General features: G+C 41.3%; 1 protein-coding gene across 4 annotated transcripts in view; it reads right to left on the reverse strand.

The window, feature by feature from the left end:
- Positions 1–17,043, reverse strand: part of stard13b (StAR-related lipid transfer (START) domain containing 13b) — an 82,117-nt gene that overhangs the window by 7,744 nt on the left and 57,330 nt on the right. For 3 of the 4 annotated variants that reach the window (XM_024277423.2, XM_024277426.2, XM_024277425.2), the window contains 6 exons: positions 8,244–8,315; positions 7,247–7,328; positions 4,893–4,956; positions 1,656–3,001; positions 408–578; positions 136–295 (listed from right to left, as the gene is read on the reverse strand). In XM_024277423.2, the coding sequence (XP_024133191.1) occupies positions 136–295; positions 408–578; positions 1,656–3,001; positions 4,893–4,956; positions 7,247–7,328; positions 8,244–8,315 (1,895 nt within the window). Of the gene's footprint in view, positions 1–135; positions 296–407; positions 579–1,655; positions 3,002–4,892; positions 4,957–7,246; positions 7,329–8,243; positions 8,316–9,729; positions 10,042–17,043 lie in introns of those variants that run through there. The other variant, XM_024277427.2, reaches the window with a different exon arrangement.

Below are 17,043 nucleotides of genomic sequence, written 5' to 3' on the forward strand. Positions count from 1 at the left end.
GTGGATTGCTCACTCAGAATGTACGGAAGACTTTAGATCGACTCGATTGCCATTAACTTAACACTGAAACTGGACGCCTCTGCTGCATGAATTGCGTTCGGTGTGAATGCAGCGTTAGACTCAACTGCTTCTGACCTGGTCAAGACATCGGCTCCTCAGGTATCGCAGGGCCTGCTGCAAGCCAAGAGGCAAAGGCTGTCCGGAGCGCTGCACGTGCACTATGAGCGGCACTCCAAACACATTTTTGTCTTTATAGTCTGGTACCTTCATTCTCTTCATAAACTTTGGCACAGACCTTAAAGAGACACCAATACCACATTTTTGAACATTAGGCATTGCAGGCACCATAATTAGATTTTTAGCAAATGTGAATGAACACAAATATATAAAAACAGTTCAAGACTCACCATGTCCATCCGTGCTTGTTTGACATGGAGTACTTTTCCATGATTGCAGTAAGACGCAGCAGAGAAAACTTCTGTAACAAACTCAGTTGGCTTGCTGACTGGTTTGTGATCTGCAGGGATGCAACTGAGTGGCTTATTCGATTGGAGATCTGAAAGCTGGGCCATCTTAACCTAAATACATTAACACACACAAAAAAAGCAAAATCATTTAATATGTTAATGTGCTTGTGCCACACATTCTCGCTCCCAACTATTCATATATGGACGTATGGTTTGGGCTCTCTCCACCTCACGTTTTGATGTTTTGAGTGTTCCCAACTTATCGTTTTTTGACATGCTGGCTGTTCAGATTAAATCACGGGTCCCCAACCCTCGGAACGCAGTACCAGATGTTGTAATGGACGCAGAACCAGTACTAAGTTAGGGGACTAGGACCATTACGCATACTGGTACCCTAACTCTGTACTTTGACCATAACATAGTACTCTAACCCTAAAATGGTACTTTAACCCTAACCCGGTACACTAAGCCTAACACGGTGGTCTAACCCTAGCCTGGTACACTAACGATAACATAGTACACAAACCCTAACCAAGTACACAAACCCTAACCAAGTACACCAATCCTAATCCAGTAGACTAACCCTAACACAGTACACTAGCTCTAACCCATTACACTAACCCTAACACAGTACACCAATTCTAATTCAGTACACTAACCCTAACACAGGACACTAGCTCTAACCCATTACACTAACCCTAACCCAGTACACCAATCCTAAACTAACCCTAAAACAGTTCAACACAGTACACTAACACAGTACACTAGCTCTAACCCAGTACACCAACCCTAATCCAGTAGACTAACCCTAACCCAGTACACCAATCCTAAACTAACCCTCACACAGTACACCAATTCTAATCCAGTACACTAACCCTAACCCAGTACACTAACGGTAACCTGGTACCCTAACCAGTTATCTGTTTTGTGTCCATTACTGTCCCGAGGGTTGGGGACCTCTAATTAGTCGTGGTCCTGCACCAACCGGGCCTCAGACAGGTCCCGTTTTGCAGCCTGGATGTTAAGGACCCCTGATTTGCTGGGAAGAGCCAGTGCATCAAAAAACAATGAGTTGGCGACACCCAAAAAGGTATGCAGAGGGGGAACAAACAATACGTCCATATATGACGAGTTGGGAGTGAGAATGCATTAACTTGTGTTGACCCTGCAGACTTTCAGAAAGCTCACCTTTTAGGTCTTGTAAGAGAAGCACCAACTCCTGAATCTCTTCTCTCTCTGAGTGTTGCAGATTCTGCCTCAACTAATGAGACTTTGTCACGGTCTACATCAGTCGGCGTGGTCTGACTTTCTGCAACGGAATTTCCTTCAAAGTCTAAAGTGATCTGACTGGCAGACTGCATACAACCTGCTTCTTCCCTCTCACTGTCTCCCTGGATGAGGCCTTCTCCTCCAGGTAAAACATTTTTGGACCAATGATCCACTATCTGCTGTAGACCATTGACATGCAGCAGGATATCATCCAGGTGTGAAAACAGGTCCTCCTTCTCCAGATCCATCAGATCTCCAGTGCTGGCATACAGATGAGAGCCAGGAACGTTATCATAAATGCTGACTCGGCTGCCTCTGGAGGAGCACTGGGTTGGACGTTTGGACTCCTTCCTGCATGAAATCAGTGTGGAGTCCAGGTGCATGCTGCCAGTATGCCAGTTAATAGTAGTTCCATTGGTTGGGGACAAGCTTTCTATGGATAGTGCTTTGGGAAAGGTTCCCGGTTTATGGTCTTTAGGAATGTGGACCACAAGGTCTTCATAGGAGCAGAAGTCATTTTTTCGGTTTTGCTCTGTGACTTTGCTCATGTCGGTACCTGTAAAGATGTCTACGTCCTCCAGATACATGCCGCCCCGCTTGTGGTCGGCACTGTGAGGCTTTCGTTCTTTCAGGCTGGGAGTGCTGACCGTGCTGCCACCAGAATGGCTGCTGCCCTCACTGCTGGACTGAGGTGGGGAAAGTTTGCTTGATGGTGGTTCTGGAGCTCCATTGATGATCTCGACGCACCGTAGAGTTTTAAGGGCCTGGGCTTCCTGTTGCATCACAGGGGCGCTGATGACCAACTTCTGACTCTTTCCTAAGGTTCCTTTGGACCCAAGTGTCTCCATGCGTTTCAAGAAGTCTTTGGCACGTGCGCGACTCGTCTTGCTGTGTTTGTTAGGTAAAGAGCCATAGTGAGAAAAATTGGGAGGGATATGAGGCATTGTGAGAGAAGTAGAGTCTGGCATAGCTGCAGAATCAGTTCGGTTGGAGCAGTCAGAGTCCTCCGTGCTGAGTCCTCTGTGAGCGCTGCCCCCACTGCTTTCACTGTGCAAAGAGGAGACCTCCGGCTCACTAAGGTCCGTCAGAACACTCTCGCTGCTTGTTGTGGTTCTGAGAGGAACGCCGTCCCTGAAAGTCTGACCCTCTCTGTGGTTTTGAAGCAGACAGTCAATGTCCTGTAATCTGGACCAACGCCGGCTGCTCCACTCAAAGGTCCATTTGTCGCTGATAGCAAACACGTCTTCTTCATCAGAGTCTTCTCCCTGTGGAAAGAACGATAATTGTTTTACAATACAAACCAAGACAAATAGGTATGTAGCATAAAATGAAAAAAAGGAGTATTTAAGGTATACACTCAATGTCCACTTTATTAGGTACACCTCTCCAGCCGCTCATTAAGGTACATTTCTAATCAGCCAATCACATGGCAACAACTCAATGAATTTAGGCATGTAGACATGGTCCATGGGCTGCACGGTGGCGCAAGTGGTTAGCGCTCTCGCCTCACAGCGAGAAGGCCCCGGTTCGAATCCCGGCTGGGACCTTTCTGTGTGGAGTTTGCATGTTCTCCCCGTGCATGCGTGGGTTTTCACCGGGGAAAACCGGCTTCCTCCCACCGTCCAAAAACATGCTTCATAGGTTAATTGGTGACTCTGAATTGCCCCTAGGTGTGAATGTGAGAGTGAATGGGTGTGTGATTGCGGCCCTGCGACAGACTGGCGACCTGTCCAGGGTGTACCCCGCCTTCGCCCTTCAGTAGCCGGGATAGGCTCCGGCACCCCCGCGACCCCGAAAGGGACAAAGCGGTCAAGAAGATGGATGGATGGACATGGTCCATATGATCTTCTGCAGTTCAAACCGACCATCAGAATGGGGAAGAAAAGTAATGTAAGTGACTTTAAACGTGGTATGGTTGTTGGTGCCACATGGGCTTGTCTGAGTATTTCAGAAACTTCTGAAATACTGTGATTTTCCCCCACAACCATCTGTAAGGATTACAGAGAATGGTCAGAAAAAGAGAAAACGTCCAGTGAGTGGAAGTTCTTTTGGCGGAAATACCTTGTTGATCTCAGAGATCAGAGGAGAATAGCCAGACTAGTTCCAGCTGATAGAAATAATAACTAAATATTTATTACCCTTGGTACCAACTGAGCATGGTTCCAACACCACAGCATACCTGAGTATTGTTGCTGACCATGTCCATCCCTTTATAACTACAGTGTACTGTCTACTGATGCCTACTTCCAGCAGGATAAGGCGCCGTGTCATAAAGCTGGAATCATCTCAGACTGGTTTCTTGAACATGACAATGAGTTCACTGGACTCAAATGGCCTCAAATGGCCTCTACTTTAGAACACCTTTGAGACATGGTGGAACAGGAGGTTGGCATCATGGATGTGCAGCCAACAAATCTGCTTTAACTGTGTGATGCTATTATGTGAATATAGACCAAACTCTCTGAGGAATGTTTCCTTGTTGAAAGGATTAAGGCAGTTCTGAAGCCAAAAGGGGTACAACCTGGTACGTGCAAGACAATCCTAATAAAGTGGCCTGCGAGTGTATTTACTATCTTTCAAAATCGATACACCAGGTGGGATTCAAGGTGGGACATGTTTGGACCACAAAAACAGTTGCAGGAAGCATCTGTAGAATAAGCTGGTTCACAATAACATTATGCAACGCGGTAAGAGCAGGATGGTGGCGAACGGGTCCTTGACTGAAACCTTTTCCATAAATAGATCAAGAGCAGGAAGAGTCACTAATAAGTGCCAACATGCTTACATTAAAGTCTGTGAAACAAACAAAAGGTAACAAGAGACTTGAGGATAACAATGGTGTGTCCGTGTTTAAAATAGGTTAAGGAAAAAGACAGGCTATATTTCTGTCAGAGCAGGAGGCACAAACACTGCTTGGAGCTGTATTTGAACAAAAAAAATGTATTTCTTATGTGAGCATTGATTTCAACTTATATAATAAGTGACAACAGTTGAATAAAAAGTTAAAGTTGGAGCACAAACAATAAAGATAACTTTTCAGACAGGGAAATGTGTACAATGTGTTCATTTCTAAAAAATGTGATGCTGCTTTTTCTATAATAATATAAACTGAAAAATAAAAATAAAGCAGATTTAACAATCTTTTGGAAGACTTACTTTTTTCTTTGGAAGATTCACGTCAAGTTTCATAGAGGCACACTTGTTCAGAGTGTTGAGTCGTCTGAAAAAGATAATCGATGAGTCAATGTCCTATAATAGCTTTCTAATGAGCAGACTGGAAATAGATCCTCTTCTGTTTGCGATTCAGGAGTTAATTTGATCAGTTTGGAGTTCAGGATGCAAAAAACAGATCCACCATTTCCCCGAAAACCAAATAACTGATGGTAATATGGAAATATAGCCCTAATTTAAAACAAAAATGCATAAAAAATGTTTGTGAAACACTTGGATTTTCCTCAGCTGAAGTGAATTTCCTCATCTCAAAAAGGCGAAGAATGTGTCAGAATCAGGCGCTGAGATGTGTTCAGAGCTCTGACAAAAACAAACCCATTTGTGACATGATAATCACCAGGTTTTAACAGCGCCCCATTCTGCCTGCGGTCTTTTTTTCTCCTTTTAAAGATTGACAGTATTGTCCTGTGACAATACAGTGATGGAGGCTTAAACTACACTCCTGTGCATTGGATGATCGGGGTTAGTAAAACAAGATGTTCCCATGATTGCAGCTGGAGATAGAGGCAAACAACAGGAGAGGATTTTCAAGATGGGGGCCCTTCATTCTGCAGGCCTTAAGGAGTTTTTACGAAAAATCAGCAGTGATCAGAGAGCTCTCACATTTATGAAATTAGTATCTGCTCTATCAGACCCAGTGTGTTTGTTTGGCTTTTTACTTTTGTTCTGGGGTGTGGTGAGGAAGTCGTGGACGGAATCACACTGGAGGAGGAACTGTTTCCAGTTCTCCTCTATTCATTGATGCTTTGGAATTTAGAGGGGTTGCTTTAGGGTTGTTTAGAGTCACAGTATATTGAGTTGTGGGAGGCACCCCTAATGCTTCCCCGTCTTCCCTCTTAGGACCGTTGCCGTGGTTACAGTAGTAGCTGAAGTGTTGTTTTTATCTTAGCCAAAAAAAAAAAAAGTACATGGACTCTAAAAGGAGGTGACGTTGAACCACCAGTTGCTGGTTCAATGTACTTTTCCAGTCTATTGTCACCAATAAGTAAAAAAAAAAAAACATCAATATTAACTGATTGTGGCTGATTAATACCTCTCAAAGCATTTCATTATTCACCCCAAAAATGCCCCAAACTCCCACTTAAATATTTTTTTTAATTCAATTTTAAATTTAATTTGTTGTTTCAACATAAAGTTCAAGTCTCATTAGTTGTCATGCACCTCGGTGTGTGAAATTTGTTCTCTGCATTTGACCCTTCTCCTGGGGGAGTGGTGAGCTGCAGACACAGCTGCACTCGGGAACCATTTGGTATTGTCAAGCAGGGAGGAACTGGGTCCCATTTTTAGAGTCTTTGGTATGACTCGGTCTGGATTGGAACTCACGACCTTCCAGTCTCAGGGCGGACACTCTACCACAAGACCACTGAGCTGGCCTGTTATTTATGATTATGCCATTTTTAGCCAAAATCAAAAAGCAAAGTCAAAAAACAGCAGAAGTTTATTAAAAATTTGCCTCCGAGTTGCCTGCCCACATTTCCCATCATCCCTCTGTTTACACCAGGGATGTCAAACTAATTTATGGTGAAGGACCACATTCAACCCGTCTGATCTCAAGTGGGCCGGACCAGTAACATATTAGCAAAATAACCTTTGGTCGACTTTTTATCTGTAGTTTTGTTTTATTTTTTTTCTCAATTGGAAAAAAATACCTCAAACAACCTGGTAGCCTAATCACTTTTTACGTTGTTTACTATGTGTATTTCTTGATCTCTTGTTATGCCGGTCTTGCATTTCCTTTGCTCTCCCTAGTGGTGGAATTGTGCATTGCCGTCATTTCTTTAAAGAATCATAACTCACCACAGAAATGGGTTAAAAACTATCTTTTTTTTCTAACATCCTCATATCTTTTTTCTCTTTTTGACTGGGGTGGATTAAATAATCGGATACAGTCCGCAGGCCGTATGTTTGACACCGCGGGTTTACACTCTAGTCTAGGATCTTGTTGTCTACGAATGGATGCATCAGAATGGAGCAGAGCAGGGAGCTCAGGGCTTGCTGATTTTAGCTCCTACGTCATATTTACAAGCGCTTTCCAACAGCATTTTTTCATCTGCTCCTGATTCACTGAGATTTGAGTAAAGAAATACTCAGAATAACAAATTAAAGCTAAATTTTCGTGATATATATCCTCAATAATCACTAAAAACACAAGATTCATTCACACAATGGAAGAAAAAGCGGTTTCTCTGCTCACTTTGCAGCCCTAATCTCAAACTTCTCCACTTCCTAAAGGCCAAAGAAAAAAAGTTCATGTTTTTCTATATCAAATATCTTCTTACCTGCACAGAGGTTCCACAAGATCCTTGTCCAGAAAGTCATGATCTCTTTTCACAGGCCTTATGTCAATGGGGAATTGGGAATCTGTAGGTAAAAAGCAGAACATTTAGAGCCGTGTTGACTTCCTTTCCTTGAAGGTTTTTTTAAAGGAGAGATCTGGAGACGCTCAGACCAAAGATAAAGGAAGACTATCAAACTTCAACATGAGCCTGATACGGACCAACAGGATCTGCCCATATAACAGCTTTTAGATTTTAGTGGGCATTACGTCCTACTCTGGGAATGAGCCCGCTCTTACATAACTCAAAACACTGAATTTTACATTCCGCTGCATTCATGTGCAGTTTTTTTTTCACGCTTTTCTTTATGAAAAGCAGAAGCTGCAATGAGGCCCCAGGCTCAGCAAAACCCAGAGCCAGAAATTGAAAATGCAGAGAACTAACCCTAATAAAGGAATATTTGTGTGTTTATAAAGCTCAACCTCGGCATCGGAATGATAATTCAAAAGTGTAGTAAAAATATCGTGTCGCGGCACATCAAAAGTCTGGCTCCAGCAAAACAATCTAAGCTACTTAAAGCTCTGATTAAACCCGTTTCTTCCCATGACTTCGGGCTTACAGCACAGAGGACATGTTTACGTAGTAATCGTAGCTTGGAAAAGATTAGATTTTAAAAGCATCTGATGTTCCACTTGTTTTGTGGTGTCTAGAGATCTGAGCCCTGGCTTGAAGGCTTTCCGAGAACAGTGAGGTGAACTATGCAGGGCATGAACGTATGGTTTTGTGGGCAGCGTTGGGGCGACAGCAGCTGACACTGTCCACCATTTTTCACTCATCATCTTGGAAAAAGGAAATCAGTCTGGTTTACAAAAAAAAAAAAATCTATTTTAGATCCATTACAGAACCCGTTTACTGGCATGCTGTTTTATTAATCTTTTTCCCAAACAATTCCCCTCTTTGTGATGAATGCATGTGGGAGTTCTCTGAGTGCTTTTATTACCTTCAAAGAGCTGAGCATACTGGGGAAATCCTGCTGCCCGCAGCCAGTCACACGCCTCTTTTGCTTCAATTTCTGGAAGACAAGACAGAGATAAAAAGTGAACTTCAACCGCATAAACTTTTATTCATTTAGGGGGAAAAAAACCCACCAGTATATAAACCAAAACAGTAAAGCTTGCATTTAATCATCCTGCAGGCACAGACTTGACACTGAAGAAACCAAAAGTGGGTTTAATAAATTCCCCTCAAGTGCACAAACACTTTAAAAATAAAGGGTTTTATGGAAAGAAAACTCTAAAAAATGAGAAATCTCCAAATGAAATCTCTGCAAGCAAAGACTTGATAAAGGAGCACTTCGGGATCATATACGGACCTACAGAGCGAGGTATGTGCGAGCTTCAGAGCCAACGATGACAAGGAGAGGAAACAGACCGTTGGCACCTTTCCATTAATGTTAATAGAGTTTGGTGCCATTTACCGCCTCCATGAGACATGATGTCTGACACACGGGTGACAGAGCACACATGCAGACAGCTTTTTACTAACCAAATAATAGAAAAACCAACCAAAGTGTTGCATAAGTTAGAAGAACAGATTAAAAAAGTAAAGATCTATTCAGCTTTAATATAATGAAAAAGTAAAAAGTTGCAGCTATTTTAACACTGAAATACTGATTATCACAAAAAAACAGCCGCTTTCCCCCAACACGACTCACCTCTGCTGCTTCTATTCTGTCACGCCGTGATCAATGAGAAGTGACTTTGGTCTTCAGAACGACCCACAACTGAACAAATATTAACAGTTCCCCGCGTCCTTGAATGTCATAGAAGTCGGCTGTTAACCCCCTTAGCCAGCAGTTAAGTCAACATGTGTACACGGTGTCAGGAGTCCCTCCGCTCTGCATCCACCTGCATGTGTGCATCAAGCCTTTCCCTCCCAACTGGGCACTATCGGGCTGGTATCACACAGGGAAGAGCCCTGCCAGGTCCCGTTGTGTCCAATGGCTGCAGGTTGGACCACAGAGGGGAGAGTAACCGGAGCTGGGAATTCCTCTCTGTTTTGCATTCTGTAACACGATACTGAGACATTATGTCCTCTCATCCTCTCTCTGAGGAAATCTCTTGTGGATAAAAGGCTGGGTGGGCATCACGCCAAAGAATGAGAACTTGTTTGCTCTCCTCAACCCCCCCTTCTTGGTGTAAAACTGTGTACAATATAGAATTACAGTTTCACGAAGGCACACAATGGGAGGATATGTGAAAAGCTGTGTAAAGTATAGCAACTGTATAGAACACTCCAATGTTTAGATATTACATGACACCTCCTCAAAAAAGCTCTTTTACATTTTATTGACAATTAAATCACAGAAAAACTCAATATTTTACATAACAGACCACCCGCTACATGGCAACACGAGCCAACTCTCCCAAACTCCTTGCATCACTTAAATCGCTCGTCTTTCCAGTAACAACTCGGTCCGTACTCACGGGATGTTTTCATCATACAGCCGGAGTGGATCAAGCATCCATCAGAGCTTTAAGAGCGTCTCTCAGCATGTCAAAGCATCTTCATTCCCACGCTGAGCCGCATTCCTTCTCCTTCTCTGAACACAGCTGGCAGTTTGAACTCAGACCCGCAGCTCCTTCTCTTCCTTTCTCTTTCCATCTACCCATGTGGCTTGTCCCAACACTAAATCTCTCCTTCAACCCACCCCTTTTCTGTGGCAGGCTCCAGAACACCCACCCTCCTCTTCCACCACCTCCTCATCTCCTTATGGCCCCCCCTCTACCCAACCATGCCCAGGACAACTCATTTACACACAAGTCAGCGGCAAAAAATCTTCTGCAGCCAAACAAGACTTAACACTAAATTATGTCACTTTCAATTATTTTCTTTTCAAATTTCAGACTTTAAAAATTTTTTTTTAAGTTTTACAAAACTGATACAGTGAATATTCCACTTAAATAGGAAATAAAAATGTGCTTCCGGAAAGGTCCAAATGTTTTTCAGTGAATGAAATGGAAAAAAATGCGCTAGGCGGCCGGCCTCGGGGAAATCCATGACATCAACCTATTAGCAACCAGCAGCGGTGAATCATGCTGTGGTGCCCACAACGGCTCCAATCCAGCATTCGTCTGAGCTTCCTCTGTCTTAGCCTGTGGCAAAATCAGTGATAAATAGTTAAAGTCTCGCTCCGATCATCTTTTTGATCTATTTTCAAAGCAGCAGGGGTCTTTTAATAAGGAATATGCTGTTTTTTGCTAAAACAAAAAAAATTGTTGTTTTCTAGGACATAGTTTCTTCAATGTCAATTTTTCATAAGAAATTTGCCTCTGAGTTTTAGGTGGGACCAAATTCTTCCCCTATCCCTCCGGCTTCTCGCTACCCTTCCAACTTAAGGAGAATTTGAAGGGAAAAGGGTATCAGAAATAGTTTTTTTTTAAGGATAGAGTGAATGAACTTAGAGCTCTGTATTCATCCGCCACGTTGGACTGTGCCACTGAGGATAAGACGCGCTTTTCTTCACGTGGGTGCACTCAGAAGCACAGAGGTTTACATTTAAATCCAATTAATGACTTTTTGTTTTTGCATGACCTTTTTAAAGTTATAAAACTGATGCTGTTATGCGTCTCCGAGTGCTAGCAGCTCAGCGCTAACGTAGCTGACCGGCGACTGTTGATGACATCATTGAGTGGGAGTAACGTCCGAATTTGAAGACACTGGCGAATTCCCACCGTAAGCCCTAAATACTAAAATAGTGTCCTGGATTTTAAAATTAGTTCTGACACCAGGCTCACTATTTCTCTTTCTTTATTTTTTTAAGCGCCAGATATGACATCACCGATTTCACTAAGTGAAAATCAAATCAAAACAAGCATTTTATAACGTTTATTTATGAACCCATTGTGTTCTGAAGAATGAAAATGTGGACAGTTCATTAAAAAATTACATTTAAAGCCTTTTTTGTCAGAAAAATTGCTCGACTGCAATGCATTGTGGTCTATATTTGCTAAAATAGTGAACATCGATGTATGCTAGTATTTCACAAAGACTTCTGGGAAATTTTTAGTGTACTCAATTTTGGAATTGTAGATTTGGACAGCACTAGAAAATGTCAAACACACGATGTAGTGCACTATGAAGGAATTAGGACATAGACACTATCATTCCATAACTCTCTGGAAGGTGTAGGAGCAGGGGAAGCATTCGGATTCGACCTTGTAGCATGGAGTGAGCCTGCCTTTGTTTCCTATCATCTCTTTGTTTACATTCTCTCCTGCTAGCTTACAGCTTCTCACAATAGCAAGCTATCATTAGCAACAACAAAATAGCTAGCAATTTGAATAAAGAAGTACTCAGAAAACAATTTTAAAGTTAATTTTCTTCCTCTACTGTGAGAAATATTCTACAAGAGCATGTTAAAACACCAAAAGAAATAATTATTAATTTTTTTTGTGTTTTTTTTTATCAATTTTCCATAAACATGAGGAAGTTTTGTTTTAAGCTAATGTTAGCTTGCCATTGTGAGGGCCTATTAGCTAGCACAAGATGGTTAAAATCACAAGGGATGATGGGAAACAAGAAAGATTACATTAAATTGGAAACATAATTGAAACAGAAGGGCAATCATATACAAGCCCCAAAGAATAAACTGACTAAGTGACTAACAAACCCATTAGGAGTCACAAACTCTGCTGTGGTCAAAGAAAATCGATTTGTTTAGGATGTGTTAAAAGGTCCTATAAGTTATTGGGGTTTTCCAATTCTCTGTAATTACAAAGGGACAGCATATCTCAATGCAATTTCCAATTACGTGAGCATACTTCCAGATGTAAGCCCCTTGTACTACACCAGCCCTAATGACGCTCCTGCCACTTCCTGTCCTGATCTACGGGGCTTACGACCGAGCGTAAAGCTGAGCGTACAGACAGGATGTCGTAGCTAATCCACTTAAGTTGCCATAACACAGCATTTAACAGTAAATACTCTTAAAAAAAGCAGTCTCAGGCAAGCTACTTCAACGTGTACGGATCACGTAGAGCCATAAAAATGTCTGTGCTTTCCTCCCCCACAGTTCTCTGCAAGAGAATGAATCAGCCAGACGAGTGAGGCTGCAGCTGAGTGCACGGCTGTCTCCTGAAACACCTGGAGTAGGAAAGAAACAAGCAGATATATGGAAAAAAAAAGAAAAAAAGGTTCTCCAAAGTACAGTAGGTGTTGTCATGCTGGGAGGCTCTTGAGGGGAGGCCTCTCTTTTCCTTTATGATGCTAATAACTAACAGACACTCACTCACAGTGAGCAGTCGCTGAAGACTAGACAGACAGCCAGAGGAAACACACAGACCCCTCCTCTACAGTCTGCTGGAAAACCACAACATCTGATGTTTCATGCCCAAAAATAGCCCCACATTCCATCTGTCGCACAGTTTGCAATTGTGCAGAAGAGAGCAAAATGGAGACGCTTAAAGATAAGTGATCGATAACAGCTAAATAAAAGAGATGGTCACTGTAAGGTCTGAGAGAAAACCACAAGCAGGAATTTTATCAAACTTAGTTTACATCAATTATGGACTTCAATTGAAAAAGCTGGAGTACGGCTCCTTGATCTGTGCGCTACCATGTTACCGCGGCAGTTCAACTACTTAATGAACATGATTAACAGTCTCTTACTGTTAAACTGAATGAATGTGTGGCCGTCGTATCTGATACGTGGAACCGACTGTAATGTCAACCTGACCTGCTTTAACAAAACCACTAGTAAATATATCTCTTTTTTTAAATATCTCTTAGTCTCTGCTGCAGAAATAGATCAAGGACATATACTTTGATAAGATTATATACACTCCATTTTGATACTTGACCTATGATATGTATAATAATTCTGAAATAATGTAATGTCTCTTCATCTTTAATTTTCTATGCATTTTATAAATTATTTGCACTTGGACTGATAATGAGAAGTAATAAACTGGATCATGACATCTATGTAAAAAAGGTAAGTAAAGCATAATAAGGTTGGTATTTTAAAAATGCATATAAATTTGCTTCCCAACACCAGTTTTGAAGCAATTTATTAAATACAAAAACAAAATTGACCATTTAATAGATTCAATGTGTGTAAAAGTAAAATGTCTATTTATGATTAGGAGTAATTCAAATGGAATCAGTTTCATGCGTATGTATATATATTTTCTATAACTTTAGAATGTTTAAACTATTTTTTTGTATTTTGTATATGTACCAATTTCAATTCCATAGATATATAATAATGCATTAGATTAGATAAGATTTTTGCCTTAAAAAAAAAGTCTAAACTTTTCCCCTTTAATGATTTTGCAAACTAATTGTTTTTTTGCATTTTTTATTTTTTTGCTGTTTAACATACATTTTTTATTATTATTTTTAGGCAATGTGACAAATTTGGTTAAATACTTGTCAGCTGTAAGTAAAAAAAAGTTTTAGGATCAATCGTTAAACACAAACTATAAGTTAAAAGAAACAATCAAACTTTCTCCCTCATTGCATAAAAAAATGAAAATAACCTAACAGTATGTTGTTTAAATTCATTTATAGAAATATAAGTGAAATTTAGTTCGAATTTTTCAACACTCTTTGTGGAAAAAGTTGATCCACACATTCAGAAGATGTATCTGTCAGGATGAAAACTCAGATCTCGTCCACTTCCTTTATTTATAAGAGCAAAGGTGAGGGTCAACATTTAGCCTCTTCAGTCCACCAGCTCTCTTTTTAGACCAATGACTGTACATAGAGTACTGGACTGAACAGAAATATTGACTCAGACTGACCAATCGATTACAAACATTGTCTGGTTCCAACATGGCGGCATCCATATCACAAAAACAATGGTGACTGAATTGACTTTTATTAAAGCCACTCACTCAGTCCAGTTCTCTTATACAGTCAATGATTCAGACCAACATTTAAGTCAAACTAAACCAAAGTTAGACCAAGATGGAAGAACTCTGTGAACTAAATGTCATTGTACAGGCTGTGAGCAGGTAGTGAGCTAAATGTATTGTTCACGGTGACTCAGTGTATTCAAAGTCAGAAGTTTTGACTCATTTACCTTCAAACTTGAACAGAGGCTATAATTAACCTCACACAGTGGCTCTCTTTGTCTGCTTTGCCAGCATATGAGTCAGAACGTGAGAAACTTTTGATTTATTGAATGTAAGAATTTAAAAACTTGTGTATTAACCATTCTCTAAAAATAAACTATATTTTTTTTAAAAGCTGACCATTTAAATTTAAAATCCTCAAAGAAAAATTGCAGGATTACACCAGATGGATTAATATATTCGAACCCCATGTAATTCACCTATAGTGTCGTGGGAAGAAAGCTTTCCTGTGCTCTCAAGTTGGTCTTAATTAACCGAACTCCACGTGTCCCTCAGACTCCAATATCCTCAACACAATCGGCCGCCATCGCCAACGAAACAGGAGGTGCCGCGGACAAACTTCTCAACAAATCTAGAATTTGACACGTCCGCGTCGGCTGTAATCCGGAAAAGTGTTAACTGGAAGGGTACAGTGGGCTGAACAAAAGCAACGGCCGAGAAATGATATGTCTGCAAACATGAGTAAGAGCGCGGCGCCCGTGTGGATGTGACTTTGTTCTTGATGTAGTGATTGACACATGAGCTGGCCGGCTCCACAGGCCAAGTAATTACACAGAGGCGGTGTCGAGTCACACAGGGACCTCCAGCCCCCTCATTTGATCTTGTGGGGGTCACAGGGGACCTGTTATGCAGCAGCCGGCGTGAGATGCAGGTTTAGAATGATCACCTCTGGGCTGCGTTGCTAAGACACCGGAGCAAAATGTTCGGAAAGACAAATGAGCTAGCAAATCTTGGGCTTGCTTTTACCCTGTGGTCCGCAGCGACCTGCGGAGACGTCCTTTCAGCCGATCACATGTCCGCGGCTGTGAGTGGATAAAGCAAACGGCTCAAACCGGAGGACAAACACAATGCAAACGAGGAATTAGCATTCAGCCCGACTTTCACAAGTCTTTTAAATATGCCACCGATCGTCATCGCTGGTGCTTAAATTAATTTCCCTCGCTTTCAGACGACAGATCACAGATTCATGCTGTTCAACAGTCTGCTCAGAGACTTCTAATGGCTCCGCTGCTACAACAGTCACCTTTCATTTCACAGCGTACGCACACACTCACAGCAAGGGTTCATTGATTCTGAGAGTAAATAGCATAACTCTGTTAGCTAGAGAGCTGCTGTTGTTGACCATTGTCACAGCCTGCTGGGTCAGAAGTCATGGGGGCTGTTTTCCTCCTGAGGTCCAGTATTGAATTTAAACAAGAGCAGCACAGCTGTGGTAACACTCTCCTTCACCTCTGAAGGACACCCAGAGAGAGGCTGCTTTCATCTTCGGGGGGAAACAACTCATCAACTCTCTTTTCCTGCCAGTCCTTCTGGTTTTCCCTAAACGTAAGTCTGGAAATACCAGACAGAGCTTTTTCGGAATTTGCAGGTTGGCTATGATAAAACGCTGCGTGACGACTAAAAAAGTACCCAGACGCCACTTCAGATGCTGTTATTCCTGGCAGAGCAGGCCGCTGAAGTCAAATCTGATTCACTTCTTTTACTCTAGGGGTGTTAAACTCAATCGCACAGGGGGACAAAATCCAAAAACACACATTAGGTCATGGGCCGAACAGGAAAAACATGTATTCAACACAAAAACACTACATTTTTAATACTTTAAAAATTTAACCTTTTTAACATAAATATGAGAGCAGGGACATTATTCCAGAATAAATCAACTTTGTAACTTTCAATATTTCCCTCTCCATAAAAATATATTCAGTCAAAATTATACAAGTTAGAAATAAAGTAAATGTTAACAGAAAAAAACCCCTCAAACTTCTTTACTTCTATATCATTTATATAAAAAATTAAACTTATAAATATTCCAAAAGATTTTGCTCTTCCTAAAATATATCCTGTCAGAATTATATATTATATAGGAAATCCCCTTTTTTTTGGCAACACTGGTGTTCAGCAAGGCAGCTGACGCACTGTATGATGGGATTTGTAGTTAATTTTTTTGGTTGACACATTTGGCCTGCTGTCAGATGTGGCAGCGCAAGGAATTGTGGGATATTGTTGGAAAATGGTGTATACTTAAATAGCGCTTTTTTACCTTCCTTGAAGGCCCAAAGTGATTTTACAGTCACACACATAAAGGCATTCCCTTTGCCTGTCTGGGCGGATTGGGTTTTTGTCAATTCATTATTTTATCTGATTATGTTAGAAGTCACTTTAACTGATCTCTCAGCCTCCATGAATTTAGTGTTGCTTCAATATGTTAGCAAGATAACATTGGGCTGTTAATAACATTAATATAAATTGATCTGGAGGGCCGGATATAAATACCTCGCGGGCCAAATTCGGATGACTTTGACACTTGAAGTCAGATTTTACTGCTAGTATGTTTTTTTTTTTTTTTTTTTTTTTTTTTTAGGAAAATCTCTACGACAAACAGCCTTTCAGCAGAGGATTTACCGATCATCCCTGACCCCGTCTGTAAACTGATAGCACGCTGCATCTGGTTGGCTGTGGCAAACACAAGACAAACACTGAGCTACAATGTTTGGGCTGCTTGGCCAAAGATTCACAGTTCAAACCCTCAATGCTGCAGTGTTTTCATCTCCCTCATAGCTTTCACTCAGTTTGTAAAGATGTTGGTTCACTGGAGGTTGCCAAAAAAAAAAAAGTGAATTTCAGCTTTTCAGTCAAGTGTTCTTCATCTTTGGTCCCAGT

Source organism: Oryzias melastigma, linkage group LG13, assembly GCF_002922805.2.
Source record: "Oryzias melastigma strain HK-1 linkage group LG13, ASM292280v2, whole genome shotgun sequence".
Taxonomy (NCBI): domain Eukaryota; kingdom Metazoa; phylum Chordata; class Actinopteri; order Beloniformes; family Adrianichthyidae; genus Oryzias; species Oryzias melastigma.